The 27818-nt window shown below is 36.0% G+C and overlaps 2 protein-coding genes across 13 annotated transcripts in view; one reads left to right on the top strand and one right to left on the bottom strand.

Moving 5' to 3' along the window:
* rarga (retinoic acid receptor gamma a) overlaps positions 1 to 27818 on the top strand; it is a 175182-nt gene that overhangs the window by 3143 nt on the left and 144221 nt on the right. For 4 of the 11 annotated variants that reach the window (XM_073937978.1, XM_073937984.1, XM_073937974.1 and 1 more), the window contains 2 exons: positions 4348 to 4598; positions 24362 to 24449. The gene's annotated coding sequence lies outside the window, so the exon portion shown is untranslated. The remainder of the gene's footprint in view (positions 1 to 4347; positions 4599 to 24361; positions 24450 to 27818) is intronic. The other 7 variants (XM_073937983.1, XM_073937987.1, XM_073937973.1 and 4 more) reach the window with 2 other exon arrangements.
* nr1d4a (nuclear receptor subfamily 1, group D, member 4a) lies at positions 964 to 27570 on the bottom strand. 2 transcript variants are annotated; one of them, XM_021469819.3, is made up of 8 exons: positions 17063 to 18794; positions 15977 to 16276; positions 15736 to 15824; positions 13109 to 13253; positions 6709 to 7277; positions 4862 to 5047; positions 4342 to 4552; positions 964 to 2330 (listed from the first exon to the last, which is right to left on the bottom strand). In XM_021469819.3, the coding sequence occupies exons 1-8, from the start codon at positions 17082 to 17084 to the stop codon at positions 2134 to 2136; spliced, it is 1719 nt and encodes a 572-aa protein (XP_021325494.1). In that variant the 5' UTR covers positions 17085 to 18794; the 3' UTR covers positions 964 to 2133.

Raw genomic sequence — 27818 nt, forward strand, 5'->3', positions numbered from 1 at the left:
GCCCTAATCTCATGGTCTGAGAGTCCTTCAGATGCCTTTTGGAAAATTCGAAGCGGGAGTGGCTTCAGTCTGGCCACTCTACCATACAGCCCTGATTGGTGGATTGCAGCACAGATGGTTGTCCTTCTGGAAGATTTTCCTCTCTCCACAGAAGAACACTGGAGCTCAGACAGAGTGACCATCAGGTTATTGATCACCTCCTTGACTAATGCCCTTCTGATCACTCAGCTTAGATGGCCGGCCAGCTCAAGGAAGAGTTCTGGTGGTTCCAAACATCTTCCACTTATGGATGATGGAGGCCACTGTGCTCATTGGAACTTTCAAAGCAGCATAAATTTTCCTACAACCTTTCCAAGCCTTGTGCCTGGAGACAATCCTGTCTCAGAGATCTACAGACAATTCCTTTGTCTTCATGCTTGGTTTGTGCTTTGACATGCACTGTCAACCCTGGAGCCTTACTGTATATAGACAAGCGTACGCCTTTTCAAATCATGTCTAATCAACTGAATTTACCACAGGTGAACTTCAGTTAAGCTACTGGAACATCTCGAGAATGATCAGTGGAAACAGAATGTACATGAGCTCAATTTAGAGCCTCATGGCAAAGGCTGTGAATACTGATGTACATGTGATTTTTCAGGTTTTTTATTTTGAATTAATTTGCAACAATTTAAAAAAAATCTTTTTTCACATTGTCATTATGGGGTATTGTGTGTAGTATTTTCAGGAAATAAATGAATTTAATCAATTTTGGAATAAGGCTGTAACATTAAAAATGTAGAAAAAGTGAAGCACTATCAATACTTTCTGGATGCACTGTACATAAATATGACTATTTTTCATAAAAATCCTATGCATGCACACACACACACACACACACACACACACACACACACACACACACACACACACACACACACACAAACACAAACACACACAAAGCAAAACAGAAACCAGACATCATCAGAATAGATAATCTTGTATTTATATATGTTCTACGGAACAAAACAATTTACAAAATATACATTACCATATGATTCAATAACATAACTTCATAGCCAACCATAATAGCAAACTCGATGGATTCATCAAATCAACCACATGGCAGTCCAAAAATGCCTTATCGACATGCTTTATGATCTTAGTAAAGGCTGTAAAGATACTGTGCTGGTGTCCAGGGGCTCTTTCTCACAACACACAACTCATCAGTCCATTGCTTACAAGGCACCAAACGCCCCGTTTCAGTCACACACAAAACACACACCATTGCATATCCCTCTTTTCTCCGAGCAGGCAGTTCAATCAGTGTAACTGTGCAATATTTACAGTAAGAAAACCACAAAACATAGCATGCGTAGTAGGAGAGAATGCTGGTTTCGTATCCCTAGATTCAGATATAGTCGTAAAGGAAGTATACTGTATTCGGCTTGACGATGATAATAGAAATAAGCAAAACAACAAATATGATGAGTTGTATCTAATCTCCCAAGTGAAATGACATTTATTTTTTTAAGAACTTAAATGATCGTTAGAGCTGTGGTAGATGCAGTCTTGTGGAGTTAAATGTTAACACAGCAACACAGGTGACGATTGTATTCTTTATCATTTAAATGTGACCGTATAAGTGATAACTATGGCTTATGTACATGGAATATCTGTCCCTTTCTCGAGCACACAGGCTCACACACTCACGCAATTGGCTTTTTAATGGTCCCTAAAAAATACCTTTCTATTGTATACATGATGCACTCGACTAAACACTGTGTGCTTTGCAGGCAGTACCAGAGGAATGACCCGTTTTTTATTTTATTTATTTTTTTGGTCTTTAAAAGTTGCAGTAAGCTTATTTATGATGATATGACTGGCAAAACTTATCCTCAGATAAATATAATCTCGAGGCAAACATAAGAGCAATGCATGTGTGAAAATGATCCATGAAAGCTTAAATGTCTCGTTTAGAGCGTGCTGAGAGCATCTGTTCATTGTGTTCCTCATTAACACGCATCGTAATGTCTGGTTCCTAAGGGAACCTGCTCAACATCTCCCTGTAATAGAGCAGTCTTTCTGGGAAGGGTTTTCTCTGAATGGCCTGTTGTGGCCTTTGGGTGGTTTCTGGCTGTTGGGACTGATAGTTTATGGGTCAATGCGGAAGGCCAGCAGCTTGTCGGAGTGGAGGTTGTTGAGGGTGCGCAGGTCTGGGAGGCGCAGGAGAAGTTTAGAAAAGAGCGAGTTGTCGTCGGGGTGTCGACGGTTGATTAAAGTGCGCAGAGCTCGGATGAGTCCTTCCTGGAGCTGTTCAACCGCCAACATATCCGAAATGCCAGAGCAATCTGTGGATAGACACAAAAGTGTTTATAGTAATAATAATGAAATAAATGTAAGTTGAAGCATATTTTGGGTCATCTTGTTATTGTTATATGTAAAGGCCTGACACGATATCTATTTTGTTTTTTTTACGATATATTGCACCAAAATATAGTGATGAACAATATTGTTGTCATTTTAAGACCATTTTAAGCCACTCATTATATAATGCCAGAATGAAAATATAATATCATCACAGTGCAAGTACAATTTAATAATTAGACACTGGAATCTGAATGTGAAATCATATATTCTAAATAAATAATAAGTGCTAACAAAAGTGCAAGGTAAAAAGTAACAGAAACTGTGATATCTGCTACCAGATCTTTTTTCAGTTGTCAGACACCCCCATGAATATATACTACAGTAGTTTATAGTAAATAGTAGTAGGTAGTAGGAGTAAGTGTTTTTTAATCATACTGACTCTCACACCTATAATAGAGATAGAGAGGCTAAAATGTAGCCAGAATTGTTTGTTTATGTATGGGCGATCATATATTGCATCACCAAGAATGATTGAGGTCATGTCCATGTGTTGTGCGATAAGATGATTTATTGATTATTGTGACAACTCTAGATATGTATTGATTTATTTACTTGTGTTTTAATTGATAGATTTTAAATTAAAATCTTTTTTTTTTCTGTTTGATTTAACTTTTATTTAAATCAATTGTTTTAATTTTAGTTGAAATGTATTAATTTGAAATTATATATATATATATATATATATATACATACATACATACAGACAGTTGAATTCTTTTTTTATTAGCCCCCTTATAAATTATTATTAGCCCCGCTTTCAATTTGTTTCCTTTTTTTTTATTTTTCCCAAATGATGTTTAACAGAGCAAGGAAATTTTCACAGTATGTCTGATAATATTTTTTCTTCGAGAGAAAGTCTTATTTGTTTTATTTCAGCTAGAATAAAAGCAGTTTTTTTAAACAAAATTAATTAATTCTAAAAATTATTAGCCCCTTTAAGCAATATTTTTTATAGTCTACAGAACAATCATCGTTATATAATAACTTGCCTAATTAACCTAACCTGCATAGTTAACCTAATTAACCTAGTTAAGCCTTAAAATGTCATTTTAAGCTGTATAGAAGTGTCTTGAAAAATGTCTATGCAAATATTTACTGTCATCACGACAAAGATAAAATAAATCAGTTATTAGGAATTAGTTATTTAAACTATTATGTTTAGAAATGTGCTGAAAAAAATCGTCTCTCCATTAAACAGATATTACACAAATTGGGGAAACAATTTTATTTTTTTTTCTCCATACAATAAAAGTATGTGGGATTTGTTCATTTTGGTTTGGATCATGTAGATAAATCAAAAAATTTTGTAAAAATGTTGGTTTTATTTAAATTATAAAAACAAAATGATATGCAGTTTATCAGAACAAAGGTGTCAAAACTTACTTTCATACAAAGGGCCGAAAAACATACTTGGATGAGGCCTGTTAGACTAAAAAGACATTGAAATATACCAAATGGTATTGTATTGTATTATAAAGGTTGCAATTATTTCCCTCATATATTTTAAATTCTTTAAATTTAATAAATTAATAGAAAACACCCTGTAATATTGAAGTAATTAAATTTATATTACATTTAATTACATTTAGCGTTTTAGTAGCTCAAACTGAAAGCGTAAGTGTGTCAAATTGTTAAATTAGAAATATAGAAACATTTACTTCTTTTTTTGTTTTTGCGGTTTGGTATTGTGGGCCAAATTAAAGTCCATCATGGACCAACTTTGGCCCACACCCCCTATTTTTCACATTTCTGTTCCATTATATACCATAAAATAACTTGCCTGTCAATATCTAAAAGAACTTTAATCCTACATTAACATGCATCTCTAATACAAATAAATTATTTCAAGGTCAAAGCTTTGTTCGAATCCTCAACACCAAGTAAGAGTAGCAATAACAGCGATGTTTAATCTGACCCTGGTGTTGCTCTTACCTGCAGAAACCAGCACCACAGCCATAAAGAGAGCCATCTCATCTGACTCCAGGCCCAGAGAGCTCAGCTTGGAACTGAACTCAAACATGGCGTCCAGCAGTGAGCCCATGCCCAGACCCCTGAGGGTGCCCAGCGGGTACGTCTGCCCATTGAGGAAAGTCACAGATCTTTCCTTGTGGTTGAACAGTGAGCAAAACCTCACCATAAGCACCTGCAAAAGACAACAGGATATGATGAAGGTTAAAAAGTGAACTCAGGTGAGGCACGTTTTGTTTTTAACTCTGAAATATCTTGATTAAATCTATATAAAGACAACAAGTTAGCCATTTGTAGGTTGACGTCCCTGAGAGTGTAAACACTGGGTTTTATCTGCGCATTACTGAGTTTGTTTTAAACGATCTGACATGTCAGCCTTGGGTTAAATCAATAGGGTGAGTTTGAATTAGGAGGAATTGGGAAATCTGTTTGATTTTGTGCTGCTTTAATAGTAGTAATAAAATAAGGGTTGTGTAATCAGTACCTGGAAAGTGCCCGCTTTGAGCAACATGACTTGATCGTGTTGGCAGAGCTCTTGGAAGCCTGGAATGCCCTTCGCAAACTCCACCACTTCACGTACAGCCGGTGTGAAGCACTGTGAGAAAGACTCCCACACCTGCTGACTGGACACACCAGGAGCTGACACAGGGCAGGCGTTCAGTGGACAGGCCTAAGAGAGAGACAGCAGATCATATCTTTATTAGATTTGATTAGATATTACACTTCATTTATCTATGTATTTGATCTTAAAAGTATTATAAATGCTGCATTATACATCATATTTAGATATAAAATGCTGGATTATATGTTATTTGGATTATATAATCTGATTCTAAAAATAAATATCTGTCTTTTGATTATGTTGCATTTTAAAAATACTATTATCAGACTATTATTGCTATTCAGTTATTTTTAATTCACAGATTTTAGTGTTTTTCAACACAACAACAATAAAAAAGAAATACGCAAAATAAGCATGATAATACACAGAACATAATGGTAATAATAATAAAAAATAAAAAGAAAATAGCTAAGTAATAATAAAAAAAATATTATAAAAAAAAAACAATTAGGGCATATGAACGGTTTTAATGAAAATGCAAATCGGCAGTCAATAGGGGTAGTAAGCATGTAGTGAGAGTCCTTATTATATTGGTCCAGGTGTTCAAGAAATGTTTGCCATGTATTGTAAAACTTTTCAAAATTATCATTAACTCCATAATAGACTCTTTCCATGTGCAATATTTCAGTGAGATAAGTTAACCATGTCTTAAATTGAGGAATACAATCTGATTTCCACAGATTAAAGAGTTTGGTTGTTTATATATTTTTAAAACGATTATTTTTATATTTAATTGATTTAATATCCTCCGATTTTTAGCCCATCATTGAGTCTATTTAATTGTGTAAATATGTGTAAATTTATATTGATTCCGTTTTTAAATTAATTTTAGTAATATTTTTGACTAATCTAAAAATGTTTATTTGATTTTTTTACAATACAGTTTGTAAAGTCATATTTTCTGTCTTTTAGTAGATATATAATAACAGACTTGCTTTATTTACCAAATAAGTGGATCTAATAGGATTTCCATTGTAAACATAAAATAAAAATGTATTTCTGCAATTCTGTGTAGTAATAGCAAAAAAATGTCTGTCTGGCCCTAGTCAAAAGTGTCAAAAATTTGTATGGTTTCCATTAATATATGGTTTCTTATGATAGGACAATATTTGGCCCAGATACATCTGTTTGAATATTGTTAATCTGAGGGTTTTCAAAAATCAAAATATTGAGAAAATCCATTTTAAAGTTGTCAAATTTAAGTACTTTGCAAACATATTAGTAATCATTGATTAGGTTTTGATATGTTTTCAAAAAGAAATGTATGAAATGTCTTCATGAAAGATAACTTACTTAATATTCTAATGATGATCAAAAACAATTGATAATTTTGACTATATTTTAGTCTATAATTTAGAATATTTTTAAGCTATTCCCACAGATATGTACCACAACATAAGACTGGTTTTGTGGCCCAGGGTCACAAATATAAACTTTAACTAACTGAATATAAGTTTATAGGAAAACACAATCTAATAAAAAACACACAAAGCAAACATTTAACTTAATAAAATGAAAAGAGGGTGAAAATCTAATAAAAACTGCTAAAATTCAAACTCAAACTGAGTTATTTAAAGTAATTCAAAAGCAGTAAGAATATATTACCTATAATGTGTAATCTAATAGAATGTCATTTGTATTAAGCAATAGGCTACTACATGTTCTAAATCATCCACTTAGCATTGTTTGTATCTCAAAACATTGCTTACCAGCACTTTGGAGCCAGCAGCCAGCTTGAACGGACACGAGGCCGGGCTTTGGGATTGGCTGGCTGTGTAGCTGCTGTAATGGGCCTGAGTGGGTTGTGAGGGCTGGTTAACACTGGACTGGGAGTGATTTTGGCTGAATGAAGGAGCATAGCTGTACCGATTGTTGTCCACTAACGACACCGGGCATTTGCTCTCACTGGTGGAAACTGGACAGCGAACCGGGCCTGAGAAGCTTTCGTGAGTGGTCGTGTGATACCCAGCAAGAGGGTTGGCATGAGGATAGTTGCTGTCCTGAGAAGGGCTGTTTTGATAGCTGCTCGATCTGCTGATGTTGTTGTTCCCTGCGCGCTTGTTCAAGTGGTCCTGTGTGTTGGTGAAGATGTCCTGGTAGGCTCGGGATAAGGCACCGATGGCCTCTTTGGATTGGTTCTCAATCGGGCTGGGTGGTGGTTCATGTTGTGGGGAGGTTTCCATGCCCATGGAGGATTCGTTGAGGCTGTTCATGTAGCTCTGCATCTCATCCAGAAGACGCTGCTTCTCACGTTTAGGGATGCGGCCGAAACGCACAGCTAAGGGTCAGAGAAAGAAAAAACATGAAGTAGAAGCTCTATGGTACAATTCAAGCTTTTAACTTTATGCTTTTTTTCTCCTTAAATCTACCAAAACAAATGTGAAAACACCCCTGTTTCATACTGTCACAAACATCTAGCAATCCCTTCAATATGGGGCATGCAATTTACTTCTATTTAGAGTCAAGCCGGAAATTATTCATACCTCTGGAAAACTCTGACTTAAAGAGGACCTATTATGTCCCCTTTTGCCCCCAGATATAAAATAAGTCTCTAATGACCATATAGTGTGTATGTAAAGTTTCAGCTCAAAATACCACACAAATAATGTTTTATAACTCTTTGTTAGGCTTTGTAAAAATGGAATCGATCTAAATTACACCAAATCCCAACCTATAAGGTAAACAGCTTGAATTGGATAAATCTAAATTTAAATTTTTATAAATTAAAGTCAGATTAAATTTAAAGCTGGAAACAAATTAAAATAAATTTTAATAAATAAGCATATTTCCTTTCACATGTGCTCAAAAGGCTTACATGCATTTAACCTCCACCCATGCTGTTAGTTCTGTCATAGGACTAATAAATGGACCATTACAGCTTTGATGCTAATTGTGCCATTTAGGTGACTGTGCCTTTAAACTCAAACGAGATTGTGCTACCAGTCAACTTTTTTAAAAGAAGGCTACAAATGCCTATATGTCAGCATAGTGGCAGATTCAATAAATAGACCAGCATTCTATGTTAATGAGGGAGAAATCGTCGCTTATGGGCGGGGCTTTCCCCCTCTGATAAATCAAAGTGTTTCTGCAGACTGTTTTTATCAAGTGGGATCAAAAATTAATAAATGTAACACATTTTTAGCATTAGTAGCTGGTTATATTCACCGACTGTTGCCACACAACTGTGATTAAACCCCTTTAAGAAGTGAATTTTGCATAATAAGTCATATTTAAAGCTAGAAATATTTTTACTTAAAGAAATATTTTTTTCCCGCAATGATGCCTCTTGAACATCCTCTTATTATCTTTTGGGTGAAGCCTGTGTCATTTCTGGTCAAAAAAAGAAACTTGCTGGTTAAATAACAGTAACTAAGTCAGAATTTGCCAAGGATATGAGTCGTTTTGGGCTAGACTGTATATACAGTGCTCAGCATAATTGAGTACACCCCATTTTGAAAAAGAATATTTTCATCCATTTCTCAGTAAACATAGGCAATGTATTTTGATGCATTTAAACAAAACAGGTTTATTAAACATATATATTTATTAAAATATTATTTTAGTCAACAAACATATTTAGGAACTGAAAGACAATGCAATTAAATTCAAGCAAAACATTGGAAATAAATTACAAAATTTCAACAAAATCTTTCCTTTTTTTGCTACTCTTGATTTTTCCTCTTTTTTTAAATTTGTATTTATTTATTTTTTCTCTAACATATAAATTATATGCACAAATATTATATTTTACAGCTTCTAATTAAAAATATGCATTTAAAAGAGAGATTTGTGAGGGGTGTATTTATATATGCTGAGCACTGTACATTGAGTTTTTCAGTGTTGCCAATCACTAACATGTCTGCGAATGCAATGACCAATCAGAATGCACTCATTCATCTTCTGCACACATAATTCCCTCATCATATCAAACATTATAGACACTATACACATAAGAGATGCATTATAGCATCATAAAAGAGCGATATACATGTGGGTACCAGCTTTTTAGTCCAAAACTAAAACACTGAGTCTGATTGTCTTTAATACTATGGCAAAAAAAAAAAAACATTTATCAAAGTAACATTCATGTACAAAATAAGAAATAAGATTGACATGAATAAACAAAAATTGAATTTTTCCATCCAAGGTGAACTATTCTTTGAAAACTTTTGTGAGTTTTCATTTCATATTGGTTTTCACGTTGAATTTGACACAAATGAATTGCCTGGTGTGTATTTAAGACATTTTATCTGAACAACAGAAGTTCTGCTCCTTTCTAAAAATACAAAACGTTGTGAAACTGCTGCAATGTTGAATCACTGAGAGAAAGATCCTGCTGGTCAGAAATCCAGAAATGTCCCTGACAAAATGTCTTTTGCAATCGAACACATGACAGTATCAGAAATAACTTTGAATTGAATGATTTTCTGAAAATTGCTTTGGAAGTGGAAAGAAAAACAGCTTTGTTATAGGAGACTGTTTGCAATGCAGTGCTGAAAACGTGCTGAATTTCTAGCCATTGGTCAATGAGTAAAATATGGATGAACATCATAAATGCACGTTTTTTTAGACGCATCTTTCGCATCTTTTATGAGCCCCTCACTCTTTTCTCCAGCACCAGCCCCTCCTCTAAGAAAATCTGTCAGCTGTGGAGTCTAAAAATAGCACCAATGTTACCATATGTTACCTCCCCCCACTCTTCATCACTACCTCCCCTTCCTCTCTTCATCTCTATGCAACTCTCACTCCGCTCTGAAGCTGTAAGTAGGGCAGTGGGTCAGGCAGAACGTGATGACAATGCCACATTAATTGGGTAAGAAACTAATGACTGTGAAAAGGAATGGAAGATGAAGAGAAGGAAGAAAGAAAGAAGAAAGAGTAGAGATGGAACAAATTTTTTGCCACCGAAAATTTAATGGCCGAAAATTTTATGCCATTTAATGAACTCTCAATTTTTTGGGGCTGCAGTCATTATTGCAATACTCTGGAAGCATTAACAACTTATATCAAAATATATATTGTTATCTTTTAATATGGAAAATAATTATTGAGATTGCATTTTTGCCATATCGCCCATTATCGCGCAATATCACCCTAGGGAGAAGGGTGTTGTTCCGTATATCATGTATCATGTCTCATAACACCTGTGTATGAGAAAATGAAATGAGCTATGATTGCATCCTGCAAATAACATGCATTGGTCATGTGCTTTACCCTGCAGCCTGATATATATCTTGCATTGGCAATCCACTGCTGACTTGTCTCGTAACAGGCTTTTGCACTGCAATTCTGAATTAAACCAAAAATATTTTTTATAGCTATTCATTTCAAGATTTTAGTGCAGTCTAATATGAGATATCAAACAAAAATGCTAAATTAAACCTAAATCTAAAATGTTTTATAAAATGTGTAATTTATTAGCTTTGTTTAGCTTGGTAGAAATGGTTTTTGGCAATATTTTGCTACATTCTGTTTTGTTTTTCTTTATTTGTGATGTACTATTAGTATTTTGTTTTTCTTTTTGACTATGTAAGCTGTGTACTTTACTAATGTGTATTTTCTCTTTCTTTTCCTTTTGTTGTGAGATCAGGGTATATGCAGGAATCTTGAAGGTAATTTCAATACCTTTTTAAGACTTTTTAAAAACTTTCTCAGAATATTTAAGATCTCATCGCCACTTAATCCATATCAAACCCTTAACTTAATAAACAGTTGTTAATAAACAGTTGTAGTTAAATAAATCTGTTACATGATTTAGCTCCATTGAACTCAGATAAGCTTGCAAGAAACAAAGCTTAAAAGAATAAGCGGGCTTCAAACACTATTTAAACTAATTTTTCTAACCAGGAGTGCGAAAACTTACATTTTCCCATTTTGCTGTCAGTTTCGCTCTATGATTTTGCTACATGTGAAGAGCATCACATCACCTTCCCACATTTGTCGAAAATTACGTGACATCACCTGGACGGAGGAGCTTGGCCGGACGCGCTAGGCCCAAACCAATCGCGTGAATCGAGCGTGCCTTTGTTAATATTAGAAGGAATATAAATATATTTATGCTTTTTTGGAGTCGAACACTTTGGACAATGCTTAAACAAAATTTAAGACCTCGTAAAAAAGACTTTTGAATTTCGTTTAAGAGCCTTAATTTTCTCTAAATTGATTTATCAACTTTTAATACTTTTTAAGACCCTGCAGACTCCCGGGAGATAATGTATGAGATGAAGTCATCTAAAAGTGTCACACTAAAGTTTAAGCTTGTGAAATTCTGTCGTACGGTGCTGCGAAAAGGGGCGGGATCAAACAAGATTATTAGACATTTAAAAAATCAAGTGATTGCTCCATATTTTAAATTTCTGTCCAGAGAGGTCATGTTTTGATCCTTGATTGGTCTTACGCAGTCAAGGGATGCGATTTTGCAGGTCAGAGTTCACCACCAAGCGAACTGCAAAACTTGTTGCACGAGCTTACGTTTCCAGTCTGACGCATTTGCTTGCATATGAACGGAAGCCTATGGGGAGAAAAGTCCAGTGTGACCACAGTTTCATACTCTCTGATAAAGAGCCAGTGTGCTAGAAATGTTTTGTGTTAGCCTTTTTAATTTAATACATTGTTATTTTTAAAGCTTTAGTGTTGCCGCCTTGATGAATATATAATTCATTTGCTTTAAAATACCTTCATTTTTTTTAAGTAAATGAAATTTAAGAACTTCAACAATTGTTTACTAGAAGATCAAATTGACAACTTTAAATGTTTGTTTGACAAAACGTTTAAAGTTTAAGAAAAAGTATTTAGTCGCCAAGAATGCCATATCTGTTTCTTCCAATTGCATTTAGCAAATTCCACTCTCAGTCATTGTTATTAATTTTTACTTCAACTTTAAGTGAGTTGTGGCCAATTCAAATTCCAAAACATAATTTCAGAATTTTACTTGAATTCACTAAAGCATAATGTCTTTAGAAATCTAATGCAAAGACATTTCATCCAGTGCAAAACAATGTGACACAGATAGCTCCAGCTAGAGCGATGCACTGATTACAAGTCTGCGAAATGACAAGATAATAGCGGAAGTGAAACTATGCCGCCTCATCGTGTCAAACCAAACATCTGTTTGTATCACAAAACCAAAATTAAACTACTGATGGCAGTGAAATGAAATGAAATCAGGGCGTCTACTTTATTGTGGCAATTGAGGCAGTTACATGAGGTTTTCCTGTTTGTGCAAGAGAATCTGCCAGAGAAACAGGTTTCTAGGTTGTGGGGCCTTGCACTTTCAGGAACCAAGGTTAAAATGACTGTTTACCTCCCCCGTTTGCACCAAGTGGACTCATTTCATGCTGGTGCCCTCTTAGAACAACATCCAGTGCAATCCGCCATATCAGCCAACCCTACACTTTCACACACACACATCCGCTGGTAACTGTGAAATGCTGCAGAGAGCATAACCATAGTCAAACCCAGCTTAAATAGGTCACCATGTACGAGCGCGATATGGGTGTCAGTTTATTTTGCTAAGTTCCCTCATTTGTTCATCAGATTTATTGTTCTTTCTAGAGTTAAACCACAGCCGAACGCAAACGGATGATGCATTGTGCTTCTAAAGAGTTCAGATGCGTGCCTTTTTCTGCATCCTTTGCTTAATTTTTGCTGCAGCACGACAATAATTGCTGAGGATGTTATAAGGGCACGAGCGTGGTAATCAAGTCGCCCGCGTTCCAATTTCTCAAAATAATTCCTGTATTTGCTGCAGTTTTCCAGATGACAGATAGCTTCAGGGACTGCGTGACTCCATCCCTCATAAATCATTGTCTCTGGGAGGAATCGGGAGGCAGAGCTTAGGGAGCGTGCAAGGGGGAAGGGAAAACCAATAGAGAGAAGGAGGCGAGAAAAAGTAGGGACCACAAAGGGCGAGTGAGATACGGAAATGAGCGCAGTGCCAAACTAAAAGAAACTTGCTCTCTTGAAAGTTACCAACGGTGCAAGACTAAAAGAGGAAAGTAGGTTGAGGGGGCGGGTGTGGTGCTTGGCCTGAAGAATGATATGGAAGTACGACTTTTCGCTATTTGTCATATGTCAGTGGCCTGATAACCTCCTAAAAAATGTTCTTACCGTCACGGGACATGCCAACGGACAGGCATTTTTTGAAGCGGCAGTGTTGGCAGCGGTTGCGGTTCATGCGCATTATCAGGCAGTTCTCGTTCTTCACGCACATCTTGTAGTTGATGTTCTGCTGAATGCTGCGGCGGAAAAAGCCCTGCAAAGAATGAAAGGCATTTGATATTTGCTACACTCTAATTTATCCAATAGGTTCATTTTTGCAGCCATGCCATCCAATTTTGTTTACCAAAAGTCCTTTCAATTAACAGTTCTGAAAATAACAGTTTTTTTTCTAAGTGTAAAAAACATTTCAATAATCTAACGCAGGGTTTCTCAACCACGTTTCTGGGGCACCACCAGCACTACACATTATCCCTGGCTGTTTCTCATTATGGATTCTTCAGCGTTCTTGTGTTCTCGTGTAACGTCATCATCAATCGTCAAAGTACAATTCCAAAACTCAAGACTGCAAGAACGGAGGATCCATGAAAGTTCCCGCATGTGTTCTTGGTGATAAGAATGCACCAATGCAGACTTGAGCACCGAACTCGCTCTGGAAGTCCCATAAGTCATTGTAACTGAATAAAGGAGGTGGGAAGTGCAGTATTTTGTATAGATTCATTATTAAAGCTCAGAGATATAACTTATTTATTTAAAAACATTAAGGATGTTTATTTGCTGAAATTTGTATTAAAATCTGTTTTTATAAAAACCTTAGATGTGGATTAAGGGAAGGTATATGTGTATCTATGTGATTTGTTTATTTTTTCTCTGTATTTGTATTTATTTTATTTATTTATTTTTAGATGTGGATTGTTTTATTTGGGGATTGTTTTGTGAGTTGTTGTAAAATGTAAAATCCTATTTGCAAGAATAAAAATTCCATGACAAAAATAAAATCTGTTTTATTTGTATTATGCAAAGTATATTTGTACAGTTTTTGTGCATGTTATGTATACTGAATAAAGGAAAAACAATAAATTGTTGTATAAATACTGTAATTTTTAAATAATTGTCTATTAAAACTACGTGACCATCAAGAATAACGCAGCATCTCATTTCTCAGAGGATGCATTCTGTGTTCTTGCTGTCTCCCGAGTTTGTTTTTCCGAGGTGACCTGGCATAATCGACCTGTCTTCACAAGAACACCCATTCTCTGCGTTCTTGAAATTGAGAAACAGTCCATGTCTCTTTAACCAAACGCACCTGGTTCAGACCATCAGCTCAATAGCAGAGACTGAAAGACCTGTAATGGGTGTGACAGACAAAGGAGACATCCAAAACATGCAGTGCTGGTGGTCCTCCAAGAACATGGTTGAGAAACACTGACCTAAAGCTCATTTTTCTATGGTAAAGAATCTTTAGTGCAATGGAAAGATTAATAAAAGTGCTTCATGAAAGCATCAATGCCAGTACAGAACTTTTATTTTTAAGTTCGATGAATAATTCTTTGGGAAACTAAATTTGGTTCTCTAAAGGCTGCATTTACACTGAATGGTTCAAGTGACTCAATTCCAATTTTTTTCTCCGATGTGGCACAGATCAGATATGGCTCATGTACATGCAAGCAGGGAAAAATTACATGGATTATGATTTACTCAAATCAGATTCAGGCCTTGTTCATATGTGGAAATTTATCCGATACGAATCGGATCTGTGTCCTCGTGTCTGCAGTGTTAGCAAGTACATCAATTTTTCACCTGTCAATGCGAGTCGCGCATCATTAAAAACCATGACGTCACTCTGACGCTTTCATTTCGAAACAGAACTCAGTCCCAAAACTTAAATCTCAGACACAAAGACTAAAAAAGTCTTTATATTGTCATGTAGCACAAGTATTTAAGCATGTTGTGCGCAACATTCACCATGTAACCAATATAAACTAATATAAAACTGTTGCATACATCACATGCATAAATCATGCCATGGACATCACATTAAGATGCCTACTGGTTTAAAAAAGACCCAGATTGAAAGAAGATGGCAAAATGAGAACGTTTCTGTCATAAACTATGGTAAAACAACTTGGCGAAAAGAATTTAAAAAATGAAACCCCATGAACAGATTAAAATGAGCGCTTTTTTATTTTCAGTGGTAAGTCAGCGCCTGCTCTTTTTTCATGGTCATTGCACCTTTGCCGTGTGCTGTGTAAATGCAGACAATCGGATCTGAGTCTCTTTTAAAAGATGATGTAAGCAGGTCAGCAAAAAAATTGGAATTGACCATCAAAATTTGCAGTGTAAATGCAGCCTAAGTTTTTGTTTTTATAACAAAATAGGTCTATAGTCTCTTGTTTATGGCAAACCAATGTCTTTAGCAAATGCCCATAAGAAACTCAGTTGAACCAATCAGTGATTGATTTGCATGACCAACTTGAGAAACATTTGAGCTTGAGAAGCTTTTTCGGCCTCTTGTGAAACTCATGCAGTTTTCTATTGAAATGACTGGATTCTGCTTTTGTACTTTTGGCATGTTACAGTGAAAGTGACCACACCGCACAGAAAAAAAGGTTCTTGTATAAGAACAGGTCACCTAAATGTTCAGTGGGCAACCAAAACTAATCTTGGCATTGTTGCAACATTGTTATTGTTAAAAGTAAATTATTTAGTATTTATTAATAGTAGAAGTTCTGTCTTACCTTGCAGCCTTCACATGCATGAACACCATAGTGGAACCCTGATGCAATATCTCCACATACTTTACAAAGGAGCACCATGCCTCCCGTCTCTGCTCGGATAAAGATAGAAACAGAGCAAAAACAGGGTCAGGACGTACAAAGAACACCGGAAGATGCCCTTAATATTAGGGACTCGTTGTTCCTTGGTGAAAGAAGATGCTGACTTTGTGTGTTTCAGATGCTAAGTAGGGAACCCACTTACTGGTAAATGTGCCAGTGAATCCACAAGGCCTTTTACCGGCGATAGGGTGGGAGTAGCTGTGCGGGTTTGGACCTGCTGTGGAGTTGTTGTAGATTTCAGGGAACTGAAAGACCAGTTTTGGAGAATTTGGTGATCCAGCATTTCCCTGCTGCTTGAAGGCCCCGATCTCGGTGAAGGTCACCTCCTCTGGGGAAGAAGGCTGGGAGTGAGAGGATGGAGACTGGGTTTGATAACCACTTGAAGGGCTTCCTGGACTTGGACTGGAACTGCCACTGGAACCAGCGTAGAGAATCACGCTCCCTGTAGAAACACAAAGCATATACAGTTGAAGAGATTTTTTTTACTTATATATTTTCCAAATGATGTTTAACAGAGCAAGGAATTTTTCACTGTATTTCCTATAATTTTTTTTCTTCATATAAAAAAAATCGTATTTTTTATTTTGGCTAGAATAAAAGCAGCTTTGAATTGTTTTTAATCCATTTTAGGTCAATATTATTAGCCCTCTCAAGCAATATTTTTTAGATTGTATACAAAAAAAAAATTATGAAATGACTTGCCTAAATAACCTATTTCAGCCTTCGAATGTCATTTTAAGCTGAATACGAGTATCCTGAAAAATATCTAGTAAAATATTATGTACTGTCATCATGGCAAAGATAAAAGAAATCAAATATTATAAATTCAATCATTCATTCATTTTCCTTTGGCTTAGTCCCTTTATTAATCTGGAGTCGAAGGTTAGGACTACGACAACCCGATCATCCGGCATAGAAACTGGCTCTAGGGACATTGGGAATATAATTCATACTATAATATCCAATAACAATTCAGTAGGGCTTGTTCTGACTTTGTCTTCAAATAGCCATGATATGAAGTCTTAAATTATTTTCCAGAGTTCATTATTTCCTATTTGGCTTAGAAATAAGTCGAATGCTTGGTTCACTGCTAATGGCCTTACTGTCAGTGTTTTAATTGGTTCTCAAATCTTCACAAAGTGGACTTGTAAAACAGACTTCCAAAATGCATATTAGTACTGCCCTTAACCACTTGCTCAGTTGTCAAGTATGGAACGTTGTTTCTTACCGCAGGCCTCATTAGCAGTCATTTATGAGCACTGTTTGTTCATATCATCATTGTTTGTTGCAGAAAAGGTACAGTAATGTGTGACTTCAGACTTATGTGGATTGCAGGATTGTAGTGGTGCTATATATAGAGTGCTGCAGCTGTGATGTCAAATCCTGGGAAAACGAATTTGCTGCTGGTTCCCATGAGATGTAACTAAAGGTTTTTATAATGGGCTTTGTGATTCATGAGTAAAATAAGGTCTGCGGTAAACATAACTTGATGATATTGGATGTTTTACTGTATAGCACAAACTGCACACTCACACGTCTTTATGTAGTAACTGGTTAGAGAAGTTTTTCTAAACTTTTAAAGTATTTTAATTATGGGTGCTTGTAATCCATGCTTAAAGCAAAACATCCCTGTATCTCTACACACTACATATCCATAAACTGACAAAAAAAAGCAAACAAAGAAAAAGCACCCATAAGAAATCTTGTGGGAACCACAGATGAATTGTTTTGTTTGGTAGAGACCCAAAATATCAAATTTTTTTTTTGTTCCTGGCATTCACACTGTAATTTTAGTCCAAACCTAAAGTTACAAAATGAACCAAAATACGTGTTTTAGGGTATATTTTGAGTTGAAACTTATCAGCACCCAAAACATTGCTGTGTGCCGGGCTGAATGTGCTGGTTGTTATGGTGTTTGAGAGCATGTTAATAGCTGATACAATTAAAGGAGTTAAAGAAGTGCCAAAAATGAATCTGTCACACAGACAAAGGAAGATCTGCTGCATGAAAATGCGCCAGCACTTGCAATGTGCAACTCCGTGACTATGGTGAGATAAAAACAGGTATGCTTGAGCATTCAGTCCTTTTTATGGTCACATCTTGAAAAATCATGTCCTGTTTGGGATTAATTTAGATGTCTTTTATATGTGTTGCATTCATATTTCAGCACTAGAGTTCATCTGGAAGTGGTCTCAGTCCACTTGGTGTGCACCAGCATTCACACTTGCTCAATTCAACCGCATTAACAGAACTGTCAGGTTTTGACATGAAAGCTGAGCGGATTTTTGGTCCTCTGATCTATTCAGTCCGATTCGTTCGCCCCAGTTGGTTTAAGCTATAGTCTGTTGTTTTAAAATGCAGATAATGCTACGGCGTAGCGTTTGTTTGTTATTTGTAGGTAATTAAATACGTAATGCATTATACACACGCTTACAGCGCCTTAAAGAAGGTGATGTAATTCTCCGACTGACTGGGAGAGAGTGATTGAAGTTTCTCACGCGCTAAAAATAACGACGTCTGCACAGCAACATCGCGACGTTTCACATCAAGTGAAAAAAGAAAAACACGTTGACTGGTTTACTTGTATAGTCACGCGTATATTTCAAAATAAAACTTCGGCTTGTTTTATTTACATTCCCCCGCAGGTTTTTATTATTCTCCTTTCGGGTGTTTGCATCCTATCTATCGCATCCTCTCCGGTCATGCGCTCGGGATGAGCTGAGACACGGTCTCACGTGTTCGCGAGCTCTCCCGCCTCTTCTCTCCAATAATAGCCCTGGCATAGTGCCCCAGCCAAACTGCACAACACCTGACCGCTGCCTCACATGGATTCCTGACACCGTTCCTGCCCAAACTAAATCCGCAGTTTCGTGTAAACAGCTACAACAATCGCGAGTCGCGAGCACGGGGGCGCGCGCCGGAGGATGCCGTGTCGGCTTAGTGATGATGCTACGGTTCCCACACAGATGCATTTCCTGTAAGAGAGGGGCAACGAGTTGTCACGTTTTGTTAGAATGTGCCGCGTGGCTTTCAGTTTGACTTTTTAAACAACCCGTGGACACAGCCGGTCAGATCTGGGCCAAGAGAATGCGATATAAACGGCAGTGTCCAAAATGTTTGGAATCAATTGCACTGTGTGTTCATTAACCAATGCAAATAGTAAAGCAGTGGCTTTGAACAGGCAAACTGTTTTATTGAAACTTTACTAATGGCTTCTTGTTTGTACAAACAATTATATTTTACAGTATGCCAGCAATTAAGTGGTTACGTACTTTCTAATAGTGAAAAACAAAACAAAACATGATATTATGATTCTTAGAAAAGGGGAATTTTAGCTAATTTGTCATCTTTTGGGGGGAATAAGTCATATCATGTTGCTTAAAAGCAACAAGACATCTGTCCTCAACATTCTGAAAGATTTGAGGTTACATTAATTTGCAGGTTGCATATACAATTTTGAATAACTTCCAACGCTAAATGGCCTGGCAAACATATATATTGATTCACACAGCTGCAGAATAAAATGGGGCAGTTGGCCTAAAAACAGGAATTTTGTAAACATTTAATATTGATGTTTTTGCTGGTTTATTACAGGGTGTTTGATTTGATGGCTTACAAGCTTTCATTTGGAATTTAATTTCATTTTCTATTTAATAGGAACTCAGTTCTTCATTAAAAAAATATAGATTTTAAAATTTTTTGTAAAAGAGTAACTGTGAATTTCTAGCACACAGGGTAAATAAAAAAAAAACGGAACCCACTTCTACTAAAATGCATAAGTAGTAAAAATATGGAATATAAAAAATAGAAAGATCAGTTCACAGCATTTTATTATTGAATAGACAAAATTTTATCAAACTATTTTCAGGGTAATAAATAATTTATTTTAAAAACATATTATTATTATCATTATTATATTTGCTCAACTTTAAAGTGGATGATTTTCTTGTGTGAGATACAAAATTAGACATCTAACTGAATATTCAAGCTGTTATTTCTTGCAACCAAACCCTACAGAGGCCATGGCTTTTTTTTTTTTTTTTTTTTTAGCTTCCATTCACTTTCATTTCATGATATTTCTCAAGGGCGCAGATTTAGCATGGACCGAGGGGCTGCGTCCCCACCAATATTCACTGACTACTGAAATGTCCCCACCAATAATTTAATTTGCACTGTCAATATTAAAATAGACATGCAGAAAGGGTTAAATCACATTTTTTTATTAATACCTATATATATATATATATATATGAGACATGTTTTAGTTGCACTATATGGCTAAAATAAACACAAGTCTTTATTAAACTCTCTCTTTATTTAATAAACATTCCTTTAACATTACACTTTCATTTAATAAATTGTATGAAGAGAGGATTAATTAATAATAAATTTAACGAGGCACTATTATTATTATATAATTTGGGGGTATTATTATATAATTTGGGGGTTGAATTCACCAGTCCCCACCAATGTAAAGAGCATACGCACTTGATATTTCTGATATATCTCAACCTAAAATAATGTTTTTAGGTAAACTATGCCCTTTAACACTGGCAATAAGCTAACTATTTCCTCTTCACCCTGTTTTCTGTCCACACCTTATTTGGATACAATCATGGGTAAACAAGTTCAAACTACCACCAGATATCTCCTTTGTGTGTGTTTTCTCATGCTCCACGCGGTATTTATTTAGCTCAAGTGTTTTCATGATCCCTCCACTGGCACGTGCAGTGGGACTTACTATTGACATACTGCTACACTGGATTTTACAGCCTTGTGATAGTGAGCCCTACCTGAGCTTGCTACTCAGCCCTGCCCAGCTTAGTAACCCCACCCACATGCACAAAAACACTCACACCTGGACACACATGTGAGGCCACAGAGGTTAAATAGACAATTGAGGATAATAAGACATGCCCATTAAGACAAGAATGCATAGTGTCTGAGCTGTTTTTAGTAGCATGGTTTCAGAATATAAAGCTTTAATTATATTATAGATGTGATGATGTTTTCTTTTTCCTGCCCCACCCTCATAAAAATAACCAGCTCTTAATGCCATAGGGAGAATGCTATTGCTATGCAAGCCTGTATAAATTGGGGTCAGTGAAAACACCAGCATAAGTTGAAGAATCAGCAGGTCTCGGGCAGCTATTTGTGAGCTTAAGCAACCCATGCGAACGCTAATCTGCTAGTGAGCAAAGGCAGGCGTGGAAACGTGAGGACTTTGCAGGGACAATAATTCCCTCTCGTGCACTGGTGTGGTTTCCCTCCCTCCCTTGAGGAAAGTAGCTGAAATACTCTGCATGACCACTGTCTTGTGCACTTGATGCAGCATCTCAACACTTTTGTATGTAAAATGTAAATGAAATATGCTTAATATTGCTTATTAAATAGGTTAATACAGGCAAAATTGTCATTGAGAAGTAAGATTTGTTAAATATTTGCATGCTTTCTGATGCATAAGTCTGGTTAATTCATAAACTAATTTCGAGAGGATCCCGTGCTTATCAACACGGCTGGCTCCTCATTAGCTCCATAATCTGCCCTATTAGATGATTACTGACGCATTATAAATAACCAAAGTTTTTCACTCCAGTTATCTTCGTCTTGAAGCTTTCCCCCTTCCACCCCTACTCCCCCCCCACCCCCTTTCCGATAGGGCAACACGGTGGCCCAGTGACTAGCACTGTTGCCTCACAGCAAGAACACCGCTTGTTCAACCTCCTATCGGGCTGGTCGGTGTTTCTGTGCTGAGTTTACATGTTTTCCCTGTGTTTGTGTGGATTTCCCCCGGGTTCCCCGGTTTCCTCCCACCGTCCAAAAACATAAACCATAGCCAATCGACTAAACCAAATTATCACCTAAGACAACCCTAGTTTACACTTCTCACACGGCGACAAGCAGGGGGGTTCTCGAGAACCTCCTGAGCTCGAACTCCCTTCTCGCCCTTCTAACGGGAGAGAGCCCCGGACTCAAGGATATTATATTGATTATCAGCTAAGTGTAAACTCTTGAATGTCATATATGATATATATAAGTTTTGAAATCAGTGAAAAGTCAGTCTTCATGCTCCAGACTGAAGGGAACAGGATTAATAATGGCTATCATTGTCAGTTTTTTCTCATTTTAATTTAGATCTCAGCTTGAGATCGTCAGGAGCCACATTACTTTTGTTTTTGACTTTCAGAATTGTAGTTTTTAATGCATAAAGTCTTTAATGTTCTACTGAAGAATGAAAGCCATCATGGATGACCAGAGGGGAAATAAAGCCACAGCATTATTTGTGGATGAACCACCCCTTTATGTACACTATAAAACATTGAGTTATTTATTTCACCCAATGTTTAAGTTAAAAAATATTTGGTGCTTTGTTTGGTTATTTTTTAACCTTTATTGGGTTATTTATTTAATAACTCAACCAATTGGGGTTAGAATTTTGGGATTTCAACAGTAAACTCATTTAACTGACTCAGAAAAGCTGCATTTATATGCATATGTAATGTTGTTTTTCACTTAGAAAGTTTATTTAAGCTCTAACGCAATAATGCAATTTTATTTTATAAAATTAAAATGTAATGGAAATAAAGTAGTTTTAATATTTTTGAAAATTACATGTTATTTATTTACACAGCCATAATTATACAATTAACAGTAGTACTAGTAATAGTAGCAACAGTAATACCAGAATTGAAAAAAATAGCATTTAATCAAAATAAAAATTTAACCCAATGCATTGGGTTAAAATAACTCATAGCTGGGGGAATGTGCTATAATAACCGATATTTGGGTTATGTGTTGGGGTATTTCTAACTCAAGTATTTTAAATGAGATGTTTATTTATTGTTTATTTTTATAGCGCTTTTCACAATGTAGATTCTATAGTCTAAAATTTATAGCTTGGATTTGTGTTCTAATATACACTATAAAAAGAAGACAATGTCCTTTATAGCAATATTTCTCATAATTATTAATATTTTATTAGTCTGTTTAGTTTTCTTTATTGCTCAGATTTACAATAATTCGCTATAAAATATAAAGATGGTCGTATTTGGAACTCTTAAGCATAAAACAGGTTTGAAAGCCTCACTATAAAATCCTGAAGTGTCCTCACTATCTCTCAAAGCAAGCGCAGATGTACTTTTGGATGGAGCATTTCGTACAATGCAGAATGTTCTCATGCTGTCATGAAGCTGTTTATGCGAAGCGCTCCAAAGGGAAAGTTGCATGAGGCGGGAAAACGTGATGAGGCGCTACACTGACTGCATGAAATCGCTGACCCACTGACCAACCTCCCCCTTTCCACAGTACAATCTGCATCAAAACACAGAATCACTGAAAGAAACTGCGGGGGCGGGGCGTGGAAATCACGCGCCGCACGCGGCTGAGAAAGCGCATGCACGTGAGGACGATTGTAGGCGCGAGGGATGCGCTGCGTTCAGTGGGAAGATACGCGCGCTCCCAAAAGCGCAGCTAATATAACCGAAAAGCGCTGTAAAATATAGCGCGAGGCTGTACAGAATGACCGGGGGGTGGATGAATGGTTCATTACTCTGCATAAATCGTTTAAGCAAGCTCTCATTCACCTCATATGAACCCGCTCTAATAGAGTAGCCATGTTTGATGTGCATTTAATCACTTGGAGCATGTTGGAGAGCTCCATAAAGGTCACAGCATTTTTGCTTTTCACAAAGAATTACAATAAAGCTAGACACATAATGCACATATAATTCCGGTGTTGCACAATCGTCAGAGAGGCTTCATAAGTGATTTTCATAAAATAAAAGAATCTGTCAGTAGGTTAGTAAGCCAAACCATAATTGCCAAAGTTGGAGACAGTTTTGCATATATACATGAAGTCAATTAGCTAGTTCTGTTTAATTTTTTTAAAAAATCAACCTATTCCTATTTTATAAAATGACTTTTGATGGTCTTTACATACTTGAATGTTGTCATGAAACAAAACAATTTACTTTGTTAGCTTATATTTCTTGAGATGGACAATCAATGCAGGCTAATGCTCTGGAGAGAAAAACAGTTTCTAGATGATCTTTAATCAAAATCTGAAAATATATATATATTTTTGCTATGGAATTGGCTTGACTGATGACATCAGTTGAGCAGCTTGGGTTTCAAGCACTCCAAGTGTTAGTTAAACGGGTGGTTCACCCTTTGTATATATTCAGAACACAGATTCATATATTTTAGAGGAAATCCGAGAGCTTCCTCATCCTCCATAGAGAGCAATGATCCAGATTCAAAGGTTTACATCCAGAAAAGGAACCAACAACACTGTCAAAATATTCCATTTTACTTCAGTGGTTCAACAAAAATCATTCAAAGCTCCAAGAGCACTTTTGTGAAGCAAAAAAACTTTGTTTGTCAATGTCTTTCATATCAGATCAGGGTGTGAATTTACTGTGGGTATGTTTTTGGAGCTTCATATGATTATGATTGAACCACAAAAATATTTTGACACTGTTTTTGTTTCCTTTCCTGCACTTTGAACATCTCGGAACCCTTGCTGGAGGATGCCGAAGCTCTCGGATTTAATAAAAAATACCTTGATTTCTGTTTGAAAATGAACAAAGGCCTCAGAGGATTGAAACAACATGAGGGTGAGTAATTATTTACAGAACTTTCATTTTTAAAACAGTACAGAAGTAACATTTTCCCTTTGCGCGAAATATGGTAAACAGGAGTCCTAAATTAAAACATAAATAATAGTTTTATAAATATAATTTAATAAATCGTATAATTAATATATTATTTGAGTCATAATTCTGACATGAAAACAAGTCAATTTTGGCATTACCATATGATTGACATCAGTACTGTGTTCCTGGATAACTCCACCCCCTCTAACTTTCATATTAGAGCTGCCACGGCCATTCTAACTTCAATTTGTCAAGACTTGTAGTCTTTTTCACTTCCATTAAATTTTAGCTACACGAAACATCTCATTACACTGCTTGACGTTGCAAACTGGTATTTTAAGACCATGTTATTTTAACTTGAATTTACTTGTTTGTAACGCAAGTAATTTGATTATTTACTGCCATTTGTAATCTACTCAGGAAATCTAATACATTTGAAGAAAATGCATTACTTCCTGGATATTAAATAGATTTTTTTATAGGTGAAGGTAGGTGTGGTCAATTTATTTTTGGCATTTTAGTTTTTATTAAAAGGACCGTATATTGACTGGAAGTAAAGTGGGAAGGAGAGGGGGTATGATCAGGAAAAGTCCACGAGCCAGGATTCAAACTCAGGACGCCCGGAGTGCTGCCGCAACATATTCCTGTGTGCTAATCACTGGGCTATCGCGCCAACAGGCATAGTCAATTTTAACATGAATGTGCGAGGCATCCATGGCATTCACTTCCAGTTATTTTACCTGTCCAAAAATTTATTTCTCTATTAGGATGCTTAATACTGCAAACCAAAATGTTATATCATTATTATATTATTATCTAATAATACAGTTATATAATAGTTTAATGCATCATTGAAAATCTGAGCTTTTACTATTTACAGTGTATTGTTTTTATCTAGTTATTTATAAAGCAAGAAAAGTATGTTAGAAACAAGGAGGACATTATTGCTCCAGTCATCAATCTATCGTCTGATATATGTAATAAATATATTTTTATTTCCCCCCATTCAATAAATTTTTATATTTTCCAGTTTGCAAGTTGTTATAGATTGAAATATGTGATTATACTTAGTGTGAACACTTTGTTTTTCTTTTAAAATAAATAGATAATGAATTTTTATGATATATGATGAGATTAATGGATGAAACACTGCATAAAGATAAGCATTGTTTTGGTATCTATCAGTTATAATTGCCACATTGTTGCATCCCTACTAAACATCCACGTGTGCTGGAACTACATCTTAAAGTCACGTTTGAGTTGATGTTGTGTTGGCTCTCGCTTTGTTTACTTGAAAAGCATAACAGAAAGTCTTGTTTCCTGTTGTCTACCACTCAAAGGTCAATCATCAGATGTTATTATTTCCCTGTCGTTAATGGCCTCATGCAGCGTGTTATTGTAGCTTGTATTTGTTTCACATGCTTTCAAGGCTTTCTGTCAAACAGACATAGTTGAGAGGGTGCGCCAGGCACGAGACAATGTTTCCGTCACCTGTTCCGGAACGTGACTGCAGCTTTTGTAAATGAATCAGACGTCAATTAACACTGAAGTGGACTTGGTTGACTGAGCCAGCATGTAATTGGCCATTGGCTAACCTCAGGTGTGAACCACTTCCCAAATCAGCTTAACCGGTTAACCTCCTTGGACGAAGGCAAGTGCACACTCGAATGAAATAATTGCAAATTTCAGTAAATAAATAAAACCTTAAATTGATTGCTACAGCTCACCAAATTTCCCTGCTATCTAGGACTGTAAACTCAGTCTCTTTTTTTATTTTTGTATTTTAAAGTTGCATAAACATGTTGCATGAATATCTTATTATTAATGGCTGTAGTTTACCCGAATAAAGCATGCTGACATGTCACAGCCAAGTTTGACAGCACTCTAATCTCTGGCTTGGACCATCTGCACGTGAGTTTGTTTTCATGGCTAGTAGCAGGAAGTCAGAGCACGCGCATGGGTTTACAAGCAGATTCCATGAAAGCAATCGCACAAGCTTTATGACAGCAATTACAGCAGTTACTCTAAGTACGGTAATGTTTATATCCATCATTTATGTGATTCACACTGTGAAATAGACTGATACTATATATAGAGTCACTTAACGCACCTAGCGCAATCCTCAAAGCATACCAATGTCTATATGACACCTGCTCTGATCATCTATTGCAAACAGCGTGCATCATGTAATTCACTGAGCATATTTCATGGAACTTTTATAACATAACAACCTGCCTGGAATATTGTACAGATTTAGAGCCAACTGTCTTGTGCAGAACAAAACACAGCATGTAAAGTTGACCATGCATGAAAATGTCAGTATATTCACAGAGTTATTAAAGAAACCTTATCAACAGTACCAGTCACTAATAGAAATTTGAATAATAAAAATAATAGCATTAACAACAGTAATAAAAACATGAACATTGTGTATTAAGTAATAAAGTATTGGTGCATTATTTATATTGTGAACCATTTTATTTGCAAAACTACAACCTTAAAATGTACTCAAATATGAGTTTGTGTGCCAAATTGATGACAAAGATCCACAATGACTAACTACACTATTTCCAATTTTCAAAAACAAATCAACACAATCATAAATAAAAACAATCATAAGTATTATTTATTAGTAGCAATAACATTATGAACAATAGTTTTAATAACAATAATAATAATGATAGTAAGTTAACACTGTATTGACAGTATTGTACATAATAATAATAATAATAATAATAATAATAATAATAATAATAACAATAATAATAATCATCATCATCATATGAAGAATTCAGATGCAAAAACCTCTAAGTGCCATCTAGAATATTCTTCTACAATGAGCATTTTTCTTAGCCTATTATGTTTATGTTTCAAATATTTCATGTTAAAAGTGATGAAAATAACCTGTTGTTGGCCATAAAAGTGAAAATACTGGACCAAGATATAGGAGCCTTTGAAAAATGCTAATATTAGAAGAAAAATTCAGATGGCACTTAGAGGCTTTTGCATCTGAACTCTTCATATATAAACAATACTAACTATAATGTCATAAAATGCATGACTTACCAGGACTGCTATCCATCCTTGATATGTTTTCAAACGCCTCTATCTTCAGAATTCGTATCTTCAAGAAGGTCTGTGAATGTCAGTGTGTTCAATTCAGGTAAATCAGTTTAAAAAGCCACGCAGTGCCTGTGAATACAGTGAACAGCCCAAAGTAGGCAGGCAGAGTCTCTCGCTGAGAACATTTGGCAGCGCAGCCAAACAGTCGGGAGAAAATATCGAGTCGTTCACAGGTGTGCAGATGCACCTTCCGCGCGCAGCTACCTG

Source organism: Danio rerio, chromosome 23 (assembly GCF_049306965.1).
Source record: "Danio rerio strain Tuebingen ecotype United States chromosome 23, GRCz12tu, whole genome shotgun sequence".
In the NCBI taxonomy this organism is placed as follows: domain Eukaryota; kingdom Metazoa; phylum Chordata; class Actinopteri; order Cypriniformes; family Danionidae; genus Danio; species Danio rerio.

Bases quoted from the DNA above. Each gene is read 5' to 3' on its own strand.
- nr1d4a (XM_021469819.3), bottom strand. From the start codon at position 17,084: ATGACTGCTAATGAGGCCTGCG. The intron at 5,048-6,708 runs GTAAGCAATGTT...TCTCTCTCTTAG, and splicing joins CTGCTGGCTCCAAAGTGCTG to GCCTGTCCACTGAACGCCTG. The intron at 4,553-4,861 runs GTACTGATTACA...TGTCTTTTGCAG, and splicing joins TCAAAGCGGGCACTTTCCAG to GTGCTTATGGTGAGGTTTTG.